Source organism: Corvus cornix, chromosome 1A (assembly GCF_000738735.6).
Source record: "Corvus cornix cornix isolate S_Up_H32 chromosome 1A, ASM73873v5, whole genome shotgun sequence".
In the NCBI taxonomy this organism is placed as follows: domain Eukaryota; kingdom Metazoa; phylum Chordata; class Aves; order Passeriformes; family Corvidae; genus Corvus; species Corvus cornix.
In genome coordinates, this window is record NC_047057.1 from 65799224 (window position 1) to 65814806 (window position 15583).

The following is a 15583-nucleotide window of genomic DNA, read 5'->3' on the forward strand; positions in this document are numbered from 1 at the left end:
ATAAATATTTCTATGGACAGCCACTGGAAAGCAAAAAAAGACACATCTGTGTGCACTACTCATGAGCACAAATATCAGGAAGCAGTGAAAAACCAAAGAGTTTAGTTAACGTAAACTGAAAAGTCTTCAATAATAAACAGGTCCGTTTATTTAAAGCCTCTCGTAAGCACCTTTTTTGAGTGATTGGGGTCAAAAGTATTTTGATCGGAATGGGCTGACCTCCCTCCTCATGTTTACCTTAAGGAAATGGAATCTGTGAAAGGGCAGAAATGAAGCTGGAAGGAGCAGGAAGAGCTTAGGATGAGGTAAAAGGCAAGAACAAAAGGAAGGGCTCTTGTCTGATGACAGAGCCAGTCAGAGATGACGAAGATGATGACTCAAGAGAGCAAAATAGAAGATATTTGAATTTAGAACACCTTTTCAACACGAGTAAGCTGAAAAGCAGGATTTGGAGTAAATTTTTTACTGGTATTACCCAGATAGGCATCTCCAACCCACTCTGCTATCCTTTAGTGGATTGAATACATTTGTTTTTAAGCACAGGTTACAAAGGTAAAGCACAATGTTCCCACTTTTCAGAAGCAGAACAAGAAACTGAATTTTCAAAACGAAAAGATTAGCTCATACAGGAATCTCTCCTTAATCTAAAGGCAAGTAACTCTGCTTGCATTTTGAAACATCCTGTTTTCCTTTGAAAGAAGAAGGACGGTTATGGACAGCCAATCCATGGAAGATTTAACGGGTATAGAAAAAGTGGTATTAAACCTTCTTTGAAGTTTAACTCTTAATGAATCTGCATCTCCCCAGACTCACTCTGTTTACCTTTTGTCCTGTGCTGAAAGCCTAATAGCCACAAGTGGAAAATCTGGCATCCTACAGCATCTCTCTGTTGAATTTACATGCAAAGTTGTAGTAACTGGAAAATTAAAATACCGATTCAAATAATGAGAGATGTACAGTAAATTGGTTTTTAACTGACCATAATCATTTTCATGCCTGTAACTAACGAGAGTGGTGGCTTGTTTGCTTTTACTCATGAAATATCCTGAGGGAAAAAAACCTCTTTGCTAGTATAAATTAGAAGTTACAAGTCTGAGATGCAATTTGACAAGATAACAGTTCTCCCAAACTGGGGACTGAAAGATGAATTTAAACAATTAATTAAATAATGCAAACATGTCAGTTGAATTTCGTAAGCCACAAACTCGCAGGTAGTTCTATGCACATTACAGAACTGTTCAGGATCTCAAAGGATGCAATTTTAAGGTAATGACAGGTTTATAAAGGAATTTATTTTAGGATAAGAGAAGACCCATTTCCTCTTTCAGTATGCTTCCATATGCTACAAATAAAAAGATTTATCAAAGAATTTTTTCCTCTCAAAGGTAATAAAGAGCTCCTTTAACATCTAACATGGCAGTCCAGCTTCTCCTGATAAATTGCACACTTCAGGGAAATTATTTTTTTTCCATCCAGAAAAAAATCCTATCGCTTTTACCACAAAAGTTACACTTTTTGGTGAGAAATTTTGTATGTGTAATTTGGAGGCAGAACTTTTCTAGTAAAATGGAGAAAACACAGTGACATCTTAACTGTAGAGCTCAGGTGACTCCAAAACAAAATGTGCATCTACCAAGACTTACTAAGAAATCTAAGAAGGATTTGAAAGGATTCTGGGTGAAACTTTTTCTGGTCAGTTTTGTCCAAGGAGAAATCCAAGTAACACAGCCTGAAACCACAAAAACAGGCACTAGGAATAAAAATGTAAAGTGAACTTTCTGGACATGACTTCTGAAGGAGCCGTGTCTGAAGAGCTATGCTGAGATTTTTCTTGCAGCTTTCCACCCCACCTTGGCAAACTGCAGATGAGCCACTGTGGTCCCTTCCAGCCTTACCCATTCAGTGATTCTGGGATTTGTGCCAGGAAGGACTCAGGTGCACAGAGAGAGCAAAGAAACAGTCAAATCTCTTCAAATAAATATTATGCAATGGATTCAGGCTCCTACATACTACTAAGGACCTGCTTTGTGGTGTCCAGAAGTAGCAAAACATGCTGCAAAGCAGATGAAAGTAGAGGCGGATCTAAACTGCAAATGTCTCTTCTGCTTCCCTGTGTACAACCTGCTGGGAAGGCAGCAGATGAGGAATGTTAGAGGCAGGAAAGAAGCAGGGGAGTATTAACTTCATGTAGCACAAGAGCACGTGGAATAGCAAGGGGTCAAAACAATAAACAGCAATAGCCAGGAGCTGCACTCCAGAAGCTGATGCAGCAAACTTTGCCACAGCAGGCAAATCCTCCTTGTGCCCATGTGCTACTCACTTTTCCATATCCCCCAATAGTGTATGCTATGGATCACTGGTGAAAATTTCCATTAAAAGGTGTTATTATGGCTTTAAAAACCAAGTAAACAAAGTTTTATCCTCTAGTAAGAAGGTTATGGTACAGTCATAAAATGTCAGCCTGTATCAAAAGGTGCAAGAGGTTCTACTTTGCTCAAAGCACAGTAAAGAGTCTCATGGTATTTTATTTTCCTTTCATTCAGGATCATAAACTACAATTCTACCCTTTGAGCATCTCAAACGTTATCCTCTTTTACTACAGCTAAAATGAAGGATTAATCCTAGAAGTGGTTGCACAGCTGTGCTTTTCAGCAAAGGTGAGTCACTTGGGACCAAAACTCCTTACTAGGTTTTCTCAGGGCTGCTTTTCCATTTAGGGAAAGGTAACTTTCCCTGGCCATCCCACCACATCCAGCAGTGCCCTTTACCAGATGTGGACCATGGAAATACAATTCTGCCACTCAGTGCACTGTCAAGAGGCACTGCCAGGTCTCAAACTACAGGAATACTGAGGATGTAAAACTCACAGATATAAACCATCAAACTGAATAACTCAGAGGATACTTACCACCTCTTGCTCCTCCACCCAGCTTGTTAACATTGTGCTATCATCTACATTATTTCATCATTTTAAGATATATTTATATGTAGATGATGTTCTGCAGGACACAACTGAGAGAATATGAAACATTTTCACTACTCTTTTGTTTGTTTGTTGATACTTGTTTAAAAAAGTATGCTTTTTCTTACATAATAATTTGAAAACCTGTTTCATGTGTTCAGTATAAAAAACCTGACATGACTCTCTATAGGAAAGATATTTGATTTCCAGATGCACTTACCAGAAACTTACAAAGAGCTAATGATTACATTACAGAAAATCACAGCTCACTGAACACACTTGTATTACTTGTAGAGTTGGATAACTGCTTAAGAACTGCTTATCTTCAATATCAGATTATTTCCCTCTAATAGCAATTTATTTTTGGAAGTTTCTGCTCTTAAATTCCAGAAAAAGAAATTAATATGAAGCACAATGCTTCATTTAACATATATTTAATAATATTAAAATCTCCCCAATATTTCAGTAATTTCCATCACTGATTCTCTCAATTATACATATTTTCATAACAGCTTGCTAGCCTTGTCTCTGCTTAGAACAAGTTCCCCAATCTGATTTAATAAGCGTAGAGAATCTATGGGGTACCTATTTCAGTTTCCTGAACAGATTTCAGTGGAAGCAAAAGCTCTACAATCTGATACAATGACCAGAGTCTGAATTCAGATTTCAGTCACAGCTCTTTGAATAGGCACTTGCAAACCAGAAATAGTTATTATTTTAGGAAACAGAATATAACCACAGTTAACTTACTTAGAATCCAGTTCATGGAAGCCTATTTCTGCCCTCACTCACTTCTGAACTATTTAAATATAACCAGGAAGCTCATGAGGCCAGTTACATTTAGATACCCAGTGAATGCAATGCTGGCATAAATCTGTGAAACCCCCACACCTTTTCTCATGAGTCATATTCAATAAACAGAATTCTTTTGTAAAGGATACAAGGATTGTTGTCATCAATGCTGCAACTGTCCAGAATCAAGGAGATGCCATCCAAGTCATACACCTAAATAAAAACAAAAGTTTAATTTAACAGATGTCTCAACAATACTAACGTTTCATGCAAGAAATACGTAAAAATGTAACAAGGATGTTTGTTTCATCAAAAATATTAAACATGCTAACATGAACTGCAGAGTAAACCTGGTACTCATGTTTTCAGCATGAGTATCAGAAAACAGTAACACAAGCAGGCACTAATTTCACATCCTCCCTTCGTTTAGCAAGTGTTTGACTGAGGTATTTTCTGCTTCTGACACCGAGCCAGATAAGCTATGCTCACTGACAACTCATGCTTGCTTCCAGAAGGAAGAACCATGAAAAACTGGAGCAAAAAATAGGGAAAAGAAAGTTGAAAAATACACCTACACACACACACAAGTTTGCATGAGGCCACATCTCCTGTACCTTCAGTAGCAATGTGTTACTTTGTATGTGCCCAGCACAAATTCTTTATATCAAGTAAGAGCCATTGATGTTTTTCCTTTGAGAAAATGTTCCTTGTGTTACTAGCAAATGAGCAGAGGTGAGATCTGGCGACTTTAGTTCCTTGTGCATACATATATATGGGAGTTCACAAATTGCACTACTACATTTGTGTGTGTGTATGAGATAACAACACATAATCCTAACAGACTCATACACATACACTTTACCAAGTACTTGGGACAAACTGATCTTAACAATAAACATGGAGCATGATTATCTTATGGAAAGTATGTTCCATAAGAAATTTATGTAGACTCCTAAGGTACACTGTAACTTCACACATGCATATTTATAGCTTTACATGTCTCTTCCAACCTCAACCATTCAGTGATAGCCAAGCTATACTTTTCCACATCTTAAGTTCTTTAATTTCTTAGAATTTAATTTCAAACCAAGAACTGCCAGTCAAAGGAATTTAACCTAGTGCCAATTTAGGCTGTGGCTTGATGATGGCGTTCTCTCTTCCATCTTTTTTGCCCCAAACAAGATGCATTTTTAATTTATCGAGGAAAACAATAAATCCCAAAGTTTACACTGCAGGATCATCAGCTTTCTGAAACACAAGTTTTGTTATAAGAGAGGCATGTCGAGTAGGAGATTTAGATGTGAAATCCCAAACAAACTATGGATCAATAAAACTGAATTCAAGAGACAAAGATGAGCACATGCCTCTTACAAGCTCCTTTTCAGATAATCTTATTGCAGAGTCTCAAGATAGAACATGAGAAAGCAGCGGTGACAGACACACAGACAGGCAATGCTTACATGTAGGAGAAGCAAAGAGCACTGCTAGGTCTTAAAACCCACTTTCTGCATCTGTGCTAACACACCTAACTTTACCTACATGAAGTACCAGTTAGTAATACAAGTTTAAAAATACCCATTCTTTCCACGAAATGTTCGTATTTTCTCCAAGGCCATGCACCATGTATAGTATCATACTTCAAAGCTTGAACAAGCAGTGACCTTCAGGTAACATAGCCCTTGCACATGCTTGGGAAATGCTGGTCCTTTGATGTTCAGGCTGTAGCCAAACTCTGATGTGCCTACAGTGCTACCTCTTATTTCCCACCAGTGAAATGCTGAACAGTAGAAATTAATCGGGATTAATTTCTGCTGTCAACAGAAACAAACCATGCAATAATCTGCTCCAGTTTGATTCAAGCAAGATGTCTGGTTAACAAAATAAGCATTTTGGGAAAGTTCAAGTTTAATTAAGATCCACTGACGCTTCAAAGAGTTACTGTGAGAATATGATGAGATTCTTTCAAAGTTATGTGGGAACAGCAGCAGCAAACACAGCCTTAGCGATACCTTCATGAAAAATCAAGTTGCTAACTACCATTGCCTTGCACCTCCCCCCTTGGAGGTTCTCGAACATTGTACAATTGAACTGCACATACAATTTGCATGAGTTGGGCACAGCTTTTGTCACCACAATGCCAGCTTTAGAATGTCACCTGTGACCTACTACACAAGGAAATGGAGCAAGAAGAAGAACCTTACAATGTACCTACCCAAGACAAATCTATATACTCCAAGTGACTTGTGAGATGAAGAGGTCGAATCCTGAGCAACCACTATTAGAAAAGCTCCAGTCCATGCCAGCTGTTCCTGAACCACCACTGGTCCACTGAAAAAGCATTTTATGGCAACCTACTATTTGTGCTCTGTAATGTGAGCAAGTTCAGCAACTGCTCTGCACATAGCAGAGCCACCTCTGCAACAAGAGTGCCACAGGCAGTCAGAGGGAAGAATCACTGTCCCACCCAGTGTCCTGCTTGCATTGCTGAGAGTCTCTCAAATCCTGTTGCTCTCGTCTCCGTCTCCCTGTAACCTCCCAAACCAGCACATTTTGCAAACATTGAGAAATCATCCTACATCTCAACCTCTTACACACAGATCCATTGGAACTACACTGCCCAACAGAAAGTGCTTTGGGAACTTTTCCAACTAATTATTGGTCTCAAGAGTTTTTGCTTTGAAGAAAACAGTCTGTGAAATGCCCAGTGTAGAGCAAGGGAATAGAGCTTTTGCAGCAATCTTCTGCAGGGCTTGGGGAAGGAGTCAGTATTGCACAAAACCCAAATCTTACTTTAAATATGGTGTGAAAGTACCTTGTGAAGAGAACATTTGTGGCTGGTATCAAACTGGCTCTAATCCGTCTAGATTTTGGAAGAAATTATAGACAGAAACTAAAGAATAGGACAGTTGTGGTGTCTGTCTGGTGAACAGAACTGCTCACATTGGCCTGTTACAAAAGATCACTAAATCTATTCTCCATTTACATTACTGACAACATAGTTGGCCAAAACCAGGGAACTGCACCGGACTGTAACAAAGCCACAAGGTTATTTCATTATCAAGAACAGTGCTGTTCAGAATAATACTGTATTCTGAACTACACTGGAACAGAAAATGAAGCTGCCAGGTTACTTAAGACAATTTTAGAATGTAACAGTCCATCTCTGTGCTAATGATCTCTAGTGCTTCAGGCCTATCAGTAATGAGTATCTTGCCCTAATGTTATGATGTCAGTTTCTGAAATAGCTTTCTAAAAAAGCAGAAACATAGAATATCCAGCATTCCAAGGCAGGTATCCATCCCTGCCAGTTAAAAAGCTTACTTTCACAACACAGCTTTATATTGCTGTCCCATTTGTTTACTGCACTTGCTTTTGAAACATAATGAAGATGTGAATCATGCCAGTGAGAGAAATTTAAATGTATTACACTGAAGAGAAAATACCTTTCCCAGTGACAGTGACTGCTAGTATTTTCTCTTTCTCTGTACCTGAAATTTAAAAATCTATCTTAATTATTTAAATCAGGCTCTAAAAAGAAGCTCATGTGCTTCTTTTGGTGCTATACAAATATAAAACAAAGTTTATGGGAAGAACTAGAACTGTATATGCCTAGTGCTTCCATGGCCAAGTCTTTAATTCAGATGATTTGGGACATGTCAGCCCTGAGGAAAAAGCTGTATTTTTTCTCTTCATAACCAATGAAAAAATATGAACAGAAGTTGACATCTTTCTGTTATCTTACAGAAATCACATTTATTGACCAGGATATAAACAAGGTCAGTAGCATAGTGAAGGATACGTGCCTGAACAGAACTGCTCCCGACAATCTCCCAGTACTTTCTTATGAAGTACACAGAAGTAATTACCATTAACATAATCACTCACAGCAGAGCCCAGGAAAAGTATAAATTAATTGAGACTACTTATTGAATCTTTCCTTCTAGCAGCAATGGAGCCAAGCTCAGGGGTAAGAAAGCAAATTCTCTGAGCATGACAGTGCTTGTTGTTGAATCTGCTTGCATCTAGAAAAATGCAACTACAATCTCCAGGTCCAGCAACTGTACAGACAAAAATAGAAAAAATAAAAAATACTCCAGCAAAAATAATCTCTTCAAAGAATCATAAACATTTTGGGCATTAGAAACATCACCTAATCAAGTAAGAGTACCATTATGCAGAAAAGAACATTCATACCTTTAGATAACAACAAGTGAACATAAACTACTCTTCCACCAGAATGTGACCAATTTTCAGCCTTCAATCAATGCAAAATGAGAAAGGTGTTTCTTTCTGTCACAGAAAAACTTATATTTCTTAGAAGTTGTGTTTGGCCAAACTACAGGTGAGCAAAAAGAATATTTTCTCTCAAACAGAAGTGGACTAGTAACAGTACGAGTAATCCATGCTGACACTTACTCTTCTTTTTACATGTTATTGATAAGCACACTGAAAAACAGAAAGACGAATTTCTAGGTTAAAAAGTGGTTGGGAGTGGGAAACATATTCTAGAAATGAGTCAAAAACCAGGAACAAGCAGGAACCACTTATAGGGAAAACCTCTAGAGACAACATTCATTACAGATCACCAGTTTCCTACCAGACAAAAAGTCTGTCTCCATGTTTAGCTCCAGAGTATTAAATTTTAACTCCCCTTATGGAACTTAAAAGGTTTCTGGGAGCAATCAAACTGGCAAACTTCACATTTTTATGAACTTGGCTCCTTCCCTTGACTCTTTGTAATGCTTCCAGTTCTGTCACACAGCTCTAAGCACCCAAACCCACTCAAGTAGCAGTGCCTGGTGCCTAGGTAAGGCTGTGCTGGTTGGCTGCCAAACACCAGCCCTGGTCTGCACCACCATCAGGGCTTCAGCTGCCACTACCCAACTTCCCCTCTCTAGAGCACTTCTTTGGGTTTCTCATCCACCCTATCTGCTGATTCCCACATGGTTAAAAGTAGGAGCATAACAGTAAATGTGATCCCCATATTTCTCTGACAAATTAGACTGGCTAATGGAATTAAAACCTGGAGGAGGTGAAGTCAGAGAGAAAAGGAAGATTAACACAGCTGAGCTGGCATCACCACAGGAAACCTAACGAATGTATTAAGGTAGCAGAACACACTTGTTGACTGTATTTTATGACTTCTCTTAGTGCCCTAGATTGCTGAAATGACTAAATTGCAACATTCTTCTCAAGTGCTGAATCATCAAGATATTAACATCCATCTCACATGCATCAACAGCATCCTAAGACACATCTGTGGGACTGAAGCCAATAGATCCAGAGAAGCAATTCCACTCCTGACACTCGTGAGACAGCCTACTTGAGAGGCTGAAGCTATGCCTTGCAGAGAGGCTGAGGGAACTGGGGGTTTGAGCCTGGAGAGGAGGAGGCTTCAGGAGAACCTGCTGGCAGCCTTCCCTTACCCCTATAAACCTGTCTGCAAGACAGAGCTGCTCTCCTGACTCAGGTTCAAAACAGTTTAAATAGAGAAAATATGGACATAAAAGTGCAACTGAGAAGGTTCTGGCTGGATACAAGGAAAAATTTTTTTCTATGAGGATATGGAGCAGCCACTGTGGACTCTCCATCTTGGAGGACTTCAAGACTTGTCTAGAAAATCCCTGAGTAACCTACTTTGAATTCAACTTTAAGCAGGAGATCCCTTTCTGAATGGCTGTGTGAGTGTAAGACATTTTCATCTCACTCCAGCAAAACCATGGAAAGAAGCACAAGTCAATTATTTTCCTCACATTTAGTTGAAGATCAGATTCCTTCTACTCTAATATGACCTTTTCTTGGTTATAAAGCTGGAAATAGTTGACAGAAATTTACCTATGTAAAATTCAGAAGCAGTTCTAGAAAAAACATGATACTTAACCATTAGTGGAATAATCCTGCATATTCACTGACTTCACATGACAGAGAAATCTTAAAATAATTTGTATTTTGGATGCAAGACCATTCATATGAATTTATTCTTATAAACTCATATAACTTTGAATAAATGCCTTAGAGCAAATAAAAAGGATTCCCCAACTGTACAAATGGAAACAACTTCATGTTTTCTAGAGTAGAAAGTAAGAATTTTGTACAATTCAATATACTAAAGAAATATCTGAACTGGCTGTGAACAAAATAAAAAAGGAATACAAGTAAGACCTAAACCCCACAACTGATGAAAATTTCAAAAAAGAGCATAAGCAACATGGTTAAGCTACAGCAGAAGCTTGTTGGTGAACACAGCAACCTTTCATTAGGAAAACAGTACATTCTATTATCCACATCTAGGAGGACAAGAAGGAGTGAGCCTAAAACACAGATCATTCACATTACACATCCATTAAATATTTTTAATAGTAATGGTTAATGAAGCACTGCAATACACTGACACACAAGCTTCAGACTCCTGGAGCAGACTCCAGTATTGCAAGTCTCTGCAAATGACCTAAACAACCTTAGCCATGAACACCCTACCCAGTCCTGTTCTGGACAGGTGAATGGTTCCAACCCTCTCAATCCCTTCTAAGTCTGCATGACTTCCTTTGATAGAAAATCACACTAGAATACTAAATTATGGCAAAGAAAATGAATCCAACGATACATACATTGGGGATTTGTTGCCAGTCTTTGGTCACCATCAAAGATATTTTTAAGCTTTAGTCCTTCTGAATGTACCACATGAGGACTACATAATGACTGAGAAATGACTACATAATGTAGTGAGAAATATGTCCTTCAGACCCTGATACCAATCAGGCTGACTAACAGAGTCAATTTTCCTCCAAGACGTCCTCAACAAGTAGCTTATTAGTGATCAGGCATCTGGGCAGAATCCAGCATACAATGTGGGTAACAGAAGAGCTTAAAAAGAGTAGGAACATAGCAAGTGTTAGGTTCCCAAACAGGCTCCTCTGCACCTACGATGATACTGAAAAATGTTACTTAATTTTTTTTCATTTCTGGTTTTGGGCTTTTCCATTTGTTTTTCCAAGCAGCAGAAGTGACAGGAGGTGAACAGGAGATTCTACTTCAAAAGACAAAAGAATACTTTAGGCTTTCAGTGCTACTGGATTCCAAGGCCTACTGCAGACTACAGGCACTTTGGCTTAGCATACAGGCAGCTGTGGCTTGTGGCCATCAAGTCTACTACAGGAGTTCACCACATTCTGCAGATCTACTGAAATACTTGTGGACAGAGGCTCCCTTCTCCAGGACATCACAGCAGCCTTCCTTAGCTGGTCTGAGAGCCCCGAGCACCAGCATGAATGACTTGCTTATGTCCACTTCAACCAAGGCAATGTCCCCAGAACACTCTTCCACCTCTACACCACCTTACTAAGTAAGCATGTATTTAACATTTCAATGTCTGAAATTCATAAATCTTGGCAACAAAATCTGTTGCTCCTGCTATGTTAATTTCAAAGATATTCTCCCTCTTTCAGCATTATTTCCCAGCGAGACATGAGGTTTATTTCAATTCTCCCAAAAGTGGAGATCTTTTCCTCTTTCTTGGAGGTTAAAAAGATTATAATAAAAAAATATCTTAGAATCTAAATCTGAGGTAACTTTGTGATGTCCTAAACCTCTCCTCAAAGAACTAGTTTAGAAAATGAGGGTTTTGGCCTTATGGAAGAGGAAGGGAAGATGAAGGTACCAAACACACCATCAGGCCTGAGCCAAAATAAGCAGATGCAGAGTGTCCAGCTATGAGGAGAGGGTAACAGGCTAACTCAGCTGCTCAATCTTTTTTTCAACTAGTCTTTCCAAGAGCAAAACACAGGAGTTTCTAGCCACTGAGATAATAACACAAACATTTGATAATTCAGAACAGGTTCCCACAAGAACACAACTGGAACATTTGCTTTTTAAACAATGCAGCTTTCCTCATTCTCTTACATAGAGTTCCTGGACCACAAATCACAACAAACAGATGCTGCCATGAGAAGCAGACTGTTTGCTCTGATTAGGTTTAGGTCTGTGACTTGACATGGATAAAGTGAGGTCCAACACGAGACTCATTTTGCTTGAAACACGCAATACTTGCTAGTGTAGCCTTCGCCTATCCTGGCAGCAGCAGTAAGAGAGAACAGTGGTGCTAAACATCATCCAGTATTCAACACTGCCCTTCAAATCAGTTGAATTTGTACAAATTTGCATCAACACCACAGTATACATTTATGTACTTCTAGTCACACACTCCTATTCTCAGTCCATGAAACCCAGTAATCAGATGATCCTAGTTTGCTGATTTCCAATCACTGCTATAAAAGAGGTTCTCTTAATTGTCTTCTTTCATCAGAACAAAAGGAAACTTAAAGGAAATTAAGTGTAAGAATGTGTGACTAGAGACAACTCGTACAAGTTGTCAACAAGATGGTCAAAACTTCAAAATTTTATTTAGTTCTAAAGCAAAGTGAAAACTGAAGACTTCACACTTTGAAGTTCTGAAAAAATACAGGGATAGAGGTTGAACAAGCTACATGATTCCTTTCAGCCTTTTTGATCACCATTGTAATAGGAAGTTTCAAGTCATTCTGGCAAGCTGCCACTGTTTTGGTGGCTACAGTATGTTTTGTCTTCCATGTCAAGCTTTAGAAAGCATTTTATGAATATCTCAATTAAAATGAGGGATGTTGCTTCGTGGGTTGTGTGTACTGACTTGTTATTTTTGGGGAGTATTTTTGTTGGGTTTTTGTTTGTTTGTTTGTTTGTTTGAGGTTTTGTTCTCTCCAGTCTCACATTTTATATTACATCAGAATAACTTTTCTTCTGGAACAGAATTCCAGGCCATCCATAAAATATCCTGATTTTGAAAATCATTGAAATTGACAGAAAAATAGATTACCACTGAACGCTCCTCATTGAAGATTTCCTCACTGGTGTTCTACACTAGTGATGACACTCTTCCAGACAAAAATGGGCACCACAGCCTTGTGACTCTGTTACTTTGCTCTACTACTCAGGGCAGCATTGGTACTTACTTAATTTCTCCCCAACAGCTGGCACACCTGCCTTGCTGCTTGTTTCCTTCTCTCAACATTTCAGCTGCTCCCTGACACACAGTCCAGCTGAAATCCTTGAAAACTGCTGGCTGCTTTCAACTTAGAAGTAAGTGGGAATGGGAAAGGAGGAAAAACAATCCAAAATCATAACCTGTTTTGATGAATGCAACACCCTCACAGAGACCACATATGTCATTGCTCTCACACATCACAACTATATTCTGAAATTGCTTCCATTCCCAACATCCAGAATTACAACTCTTACTTGGAAATTTCTGAATTCAGCAAGCAAAAATAAATGCCAATCAGATGTTCCATGCTCTAATGATGACTTTTGCTTTGTCCAGCATTACTTTACATTCTCAGTTCATTTCACTTTGAAAAAAGGATTTTTTAAAAAATTTAAAAATAAATGTCAGGCATGTAATTCCATCTGCAGCAAATGCTCAAATGATGAAAATAATGTGTGTGAAAAATGCAGGATGATTTAAAAACACTCAGTGATTGAAGCCAGTGATTTCTATGTTTCATGGTTAAATTTGCAGCTAAATTCAGCACACTGTATCACAGCACTTCAGAGTGCACTGATAGACTCAAGACTAAAAGCAAAGTGGTGGCAGTTTCCCATCATTCCTCAGAGTTTCCTATTGCAATTGTGATTTCAGTACTGTTAAATTTTTTTAAGGAGCTGTAAAGAATAAGTTATTGAGTATATCACCCCAAACTTCACAGCCAGCATGGGGGGCGGGGGGGGGCGGTGAGGAAAGAAGAAAAGAAGTTGGTAGGTTAGAAGACTGGAAATCACACAGAGACATTTATTAAAGGCATTGATGATTCTCTGCTTCCACATTCCCTGGTATGCAGAGCTTCCAAGATTTTACTGACAGGTCAAAGAAGAAACCATTAATTTTCTAGTACATGTGTTAAGGACGTGCACTCTGTTACATATTAAGTACAAAACTATCCTTGATGATAATTAAATGTTTCACGAGGCTAAAGCATAGTAAAACAAAGTGTTTCTGGAAAGGACTGTAAAATGCCTTTCTAGAACTCTACAGAAATAGTAAATGGGAGACTGCAGGACCCAGCTGGCTACTACAGCGAGCAGACAGTTTAATGGTGTTTGCTGCTTGTGTTTTAAATCAGACCAGTCAAGGAAGCCCTCAGAAGCCTGAGCCAGCCATAGAACCCCATTGCTGAATACTGCAGTAAATAATATGTCACACTGAGCAACAGCAACCTCACGCTCTATTTTATATGAAATGTGATGTTTTCCAAGAAACATGTAAATAATGGAAGTATGGTCCTTTGGAAAGGAAAAAAAAACCCAACAAAAAACTTATGCCCCCAAATCTCACAATTTCAATAATTGTTTTCTTCCAGGACGAAAAGATGTTGTCTCACTTTACTGGAGACACTACTGGGGATGGTTTCAAAGGAGGCCAATGCAAGTGCAAATCGATTCTCGAGCTGGAAGAAGCTTTACATGTACACTATTCTGCTGAGACCAATTCATGTCTTTTTCCCAGTATTTTATGATACCTTCAAGTCACAAAGTATTCTTCATCCAAAACAGAACTGATGGCATGGCCTCTCAAATACAAAAGCAAAGCAACTACACTTCCTTTCATTTTTCAAAAGTAACTCATTGGCTATCTTTTTTATATTATAAACCCATACAAAACATCAATCCTGGTGTAAATACTTCCTGTAAAGCCCTTTCACTTCTTCCTCCACATCATTGTATAAGCAAATTAAATGCAATTTTTATTTGTTCAATGCATTAATAAATCCCAACAACTTCACTGGGACACTTAGGAATGGTAAGAGAAGGTTGAAGTATTCAGCTTAACTCCCTAATGAGGAACAGGTCCTCTTTTAAATATGATTCAACAGCAAGCTCCTTTCATTCCTCCCTCCCAAGCTCTGCACACTCAGCTACCAGTTCCTGCCCATATTACCTGAAGAGTGACTCCAACCTACCACGTTAACTTCAGAGGCAGCAATAACAGACCTACTGAGGGTGCTGGGATTTCTTACACTTCCTTTTGGTATTGTGCTTTTGTGGAAAGCATCTACTGCAAAGTAAAACAAATTGTAAACACTGTCAAAAATAAGAAATTACTGTGAATTAAGTGACTATAAAATGAACAGAGTAAATTTTTGGTTCAGTTTTGCGTTGTTTACAAGTCAGATCCAGAAGCTGAACTTGATGATCCTTGTGGCTCCCTTCTAACTCAGTATTCTTCTACAATTCAGATGGAATTATTTCTGCATAATTGAAATAATGTCACAAACTATTTCAGCAACAATTTTACTGGGACAACAGTTACACATTTTACGAATAAAATGCCCTCATGATTAAGAACTTTGACTGACAAAGATACACTCTTGAAATCAGAGTATCCCAGACAGACTAAATTATTTCTCATATGCTGAAAGCAAACAAAGAAAACAGAAGACTTTCAGTGATGTATTTAAAAGTCTGGTAATATTAAACAAGGGAAGCTGTGGCATAACAGAAATACTTTTCAATAGAAAAAGTGTTTTAAATACACTGAGAAGCCTTATTCAAGTTAAAATTCATTAATATGATGAATCTGTTCTCACTTGATGGCGGCCTGGGAAAAAATGGTGACTATTTCCACAAGTGATTTTCCACATTTGATTTCTTTAAAATTTTTACTTGATTTCTCATCAGCTGTGTGTTCTATAAACTCTTTCTTTAATGGGAAGTAGAGATACACTAACAAAGGTGCTCTGGATTGTCAGCCTGTTACGGAGTGGCTAGCAGCACTGTATGCAAATATAAAACCTGAAAAAT

The 15583-nt window shown here is 38.4% G+C and overlaps 1 protein-coding gene across 4 annotated transcripts in view; it reads right to left on the bottom strand.

The window, feature by feature from the left end:
* The window catches only part of ATXN10 (ataxin 10), a 99474-nt gene that overhangs the window by 13719 nt on the left and 70172 nt on the right, over window positions 1–15583 (bottom strand). For 3 of the 4 annotated variants that reach the window (XM_010410214.4, XM_010410212.4, XM_019292655.3), the window contains one exon: window positions 3904–3967. In XM_010410214.4, the coding sequence (XP_010408516.1) occupies window positions 3904–3967 (64 nt within the window). Of the gene's footprint in view, window positions 1–3903; window positions 3968–15583 lie in introns of those variants that run through there. The other variant, XM_010410215.2, reaches the window with a different exon arrangement.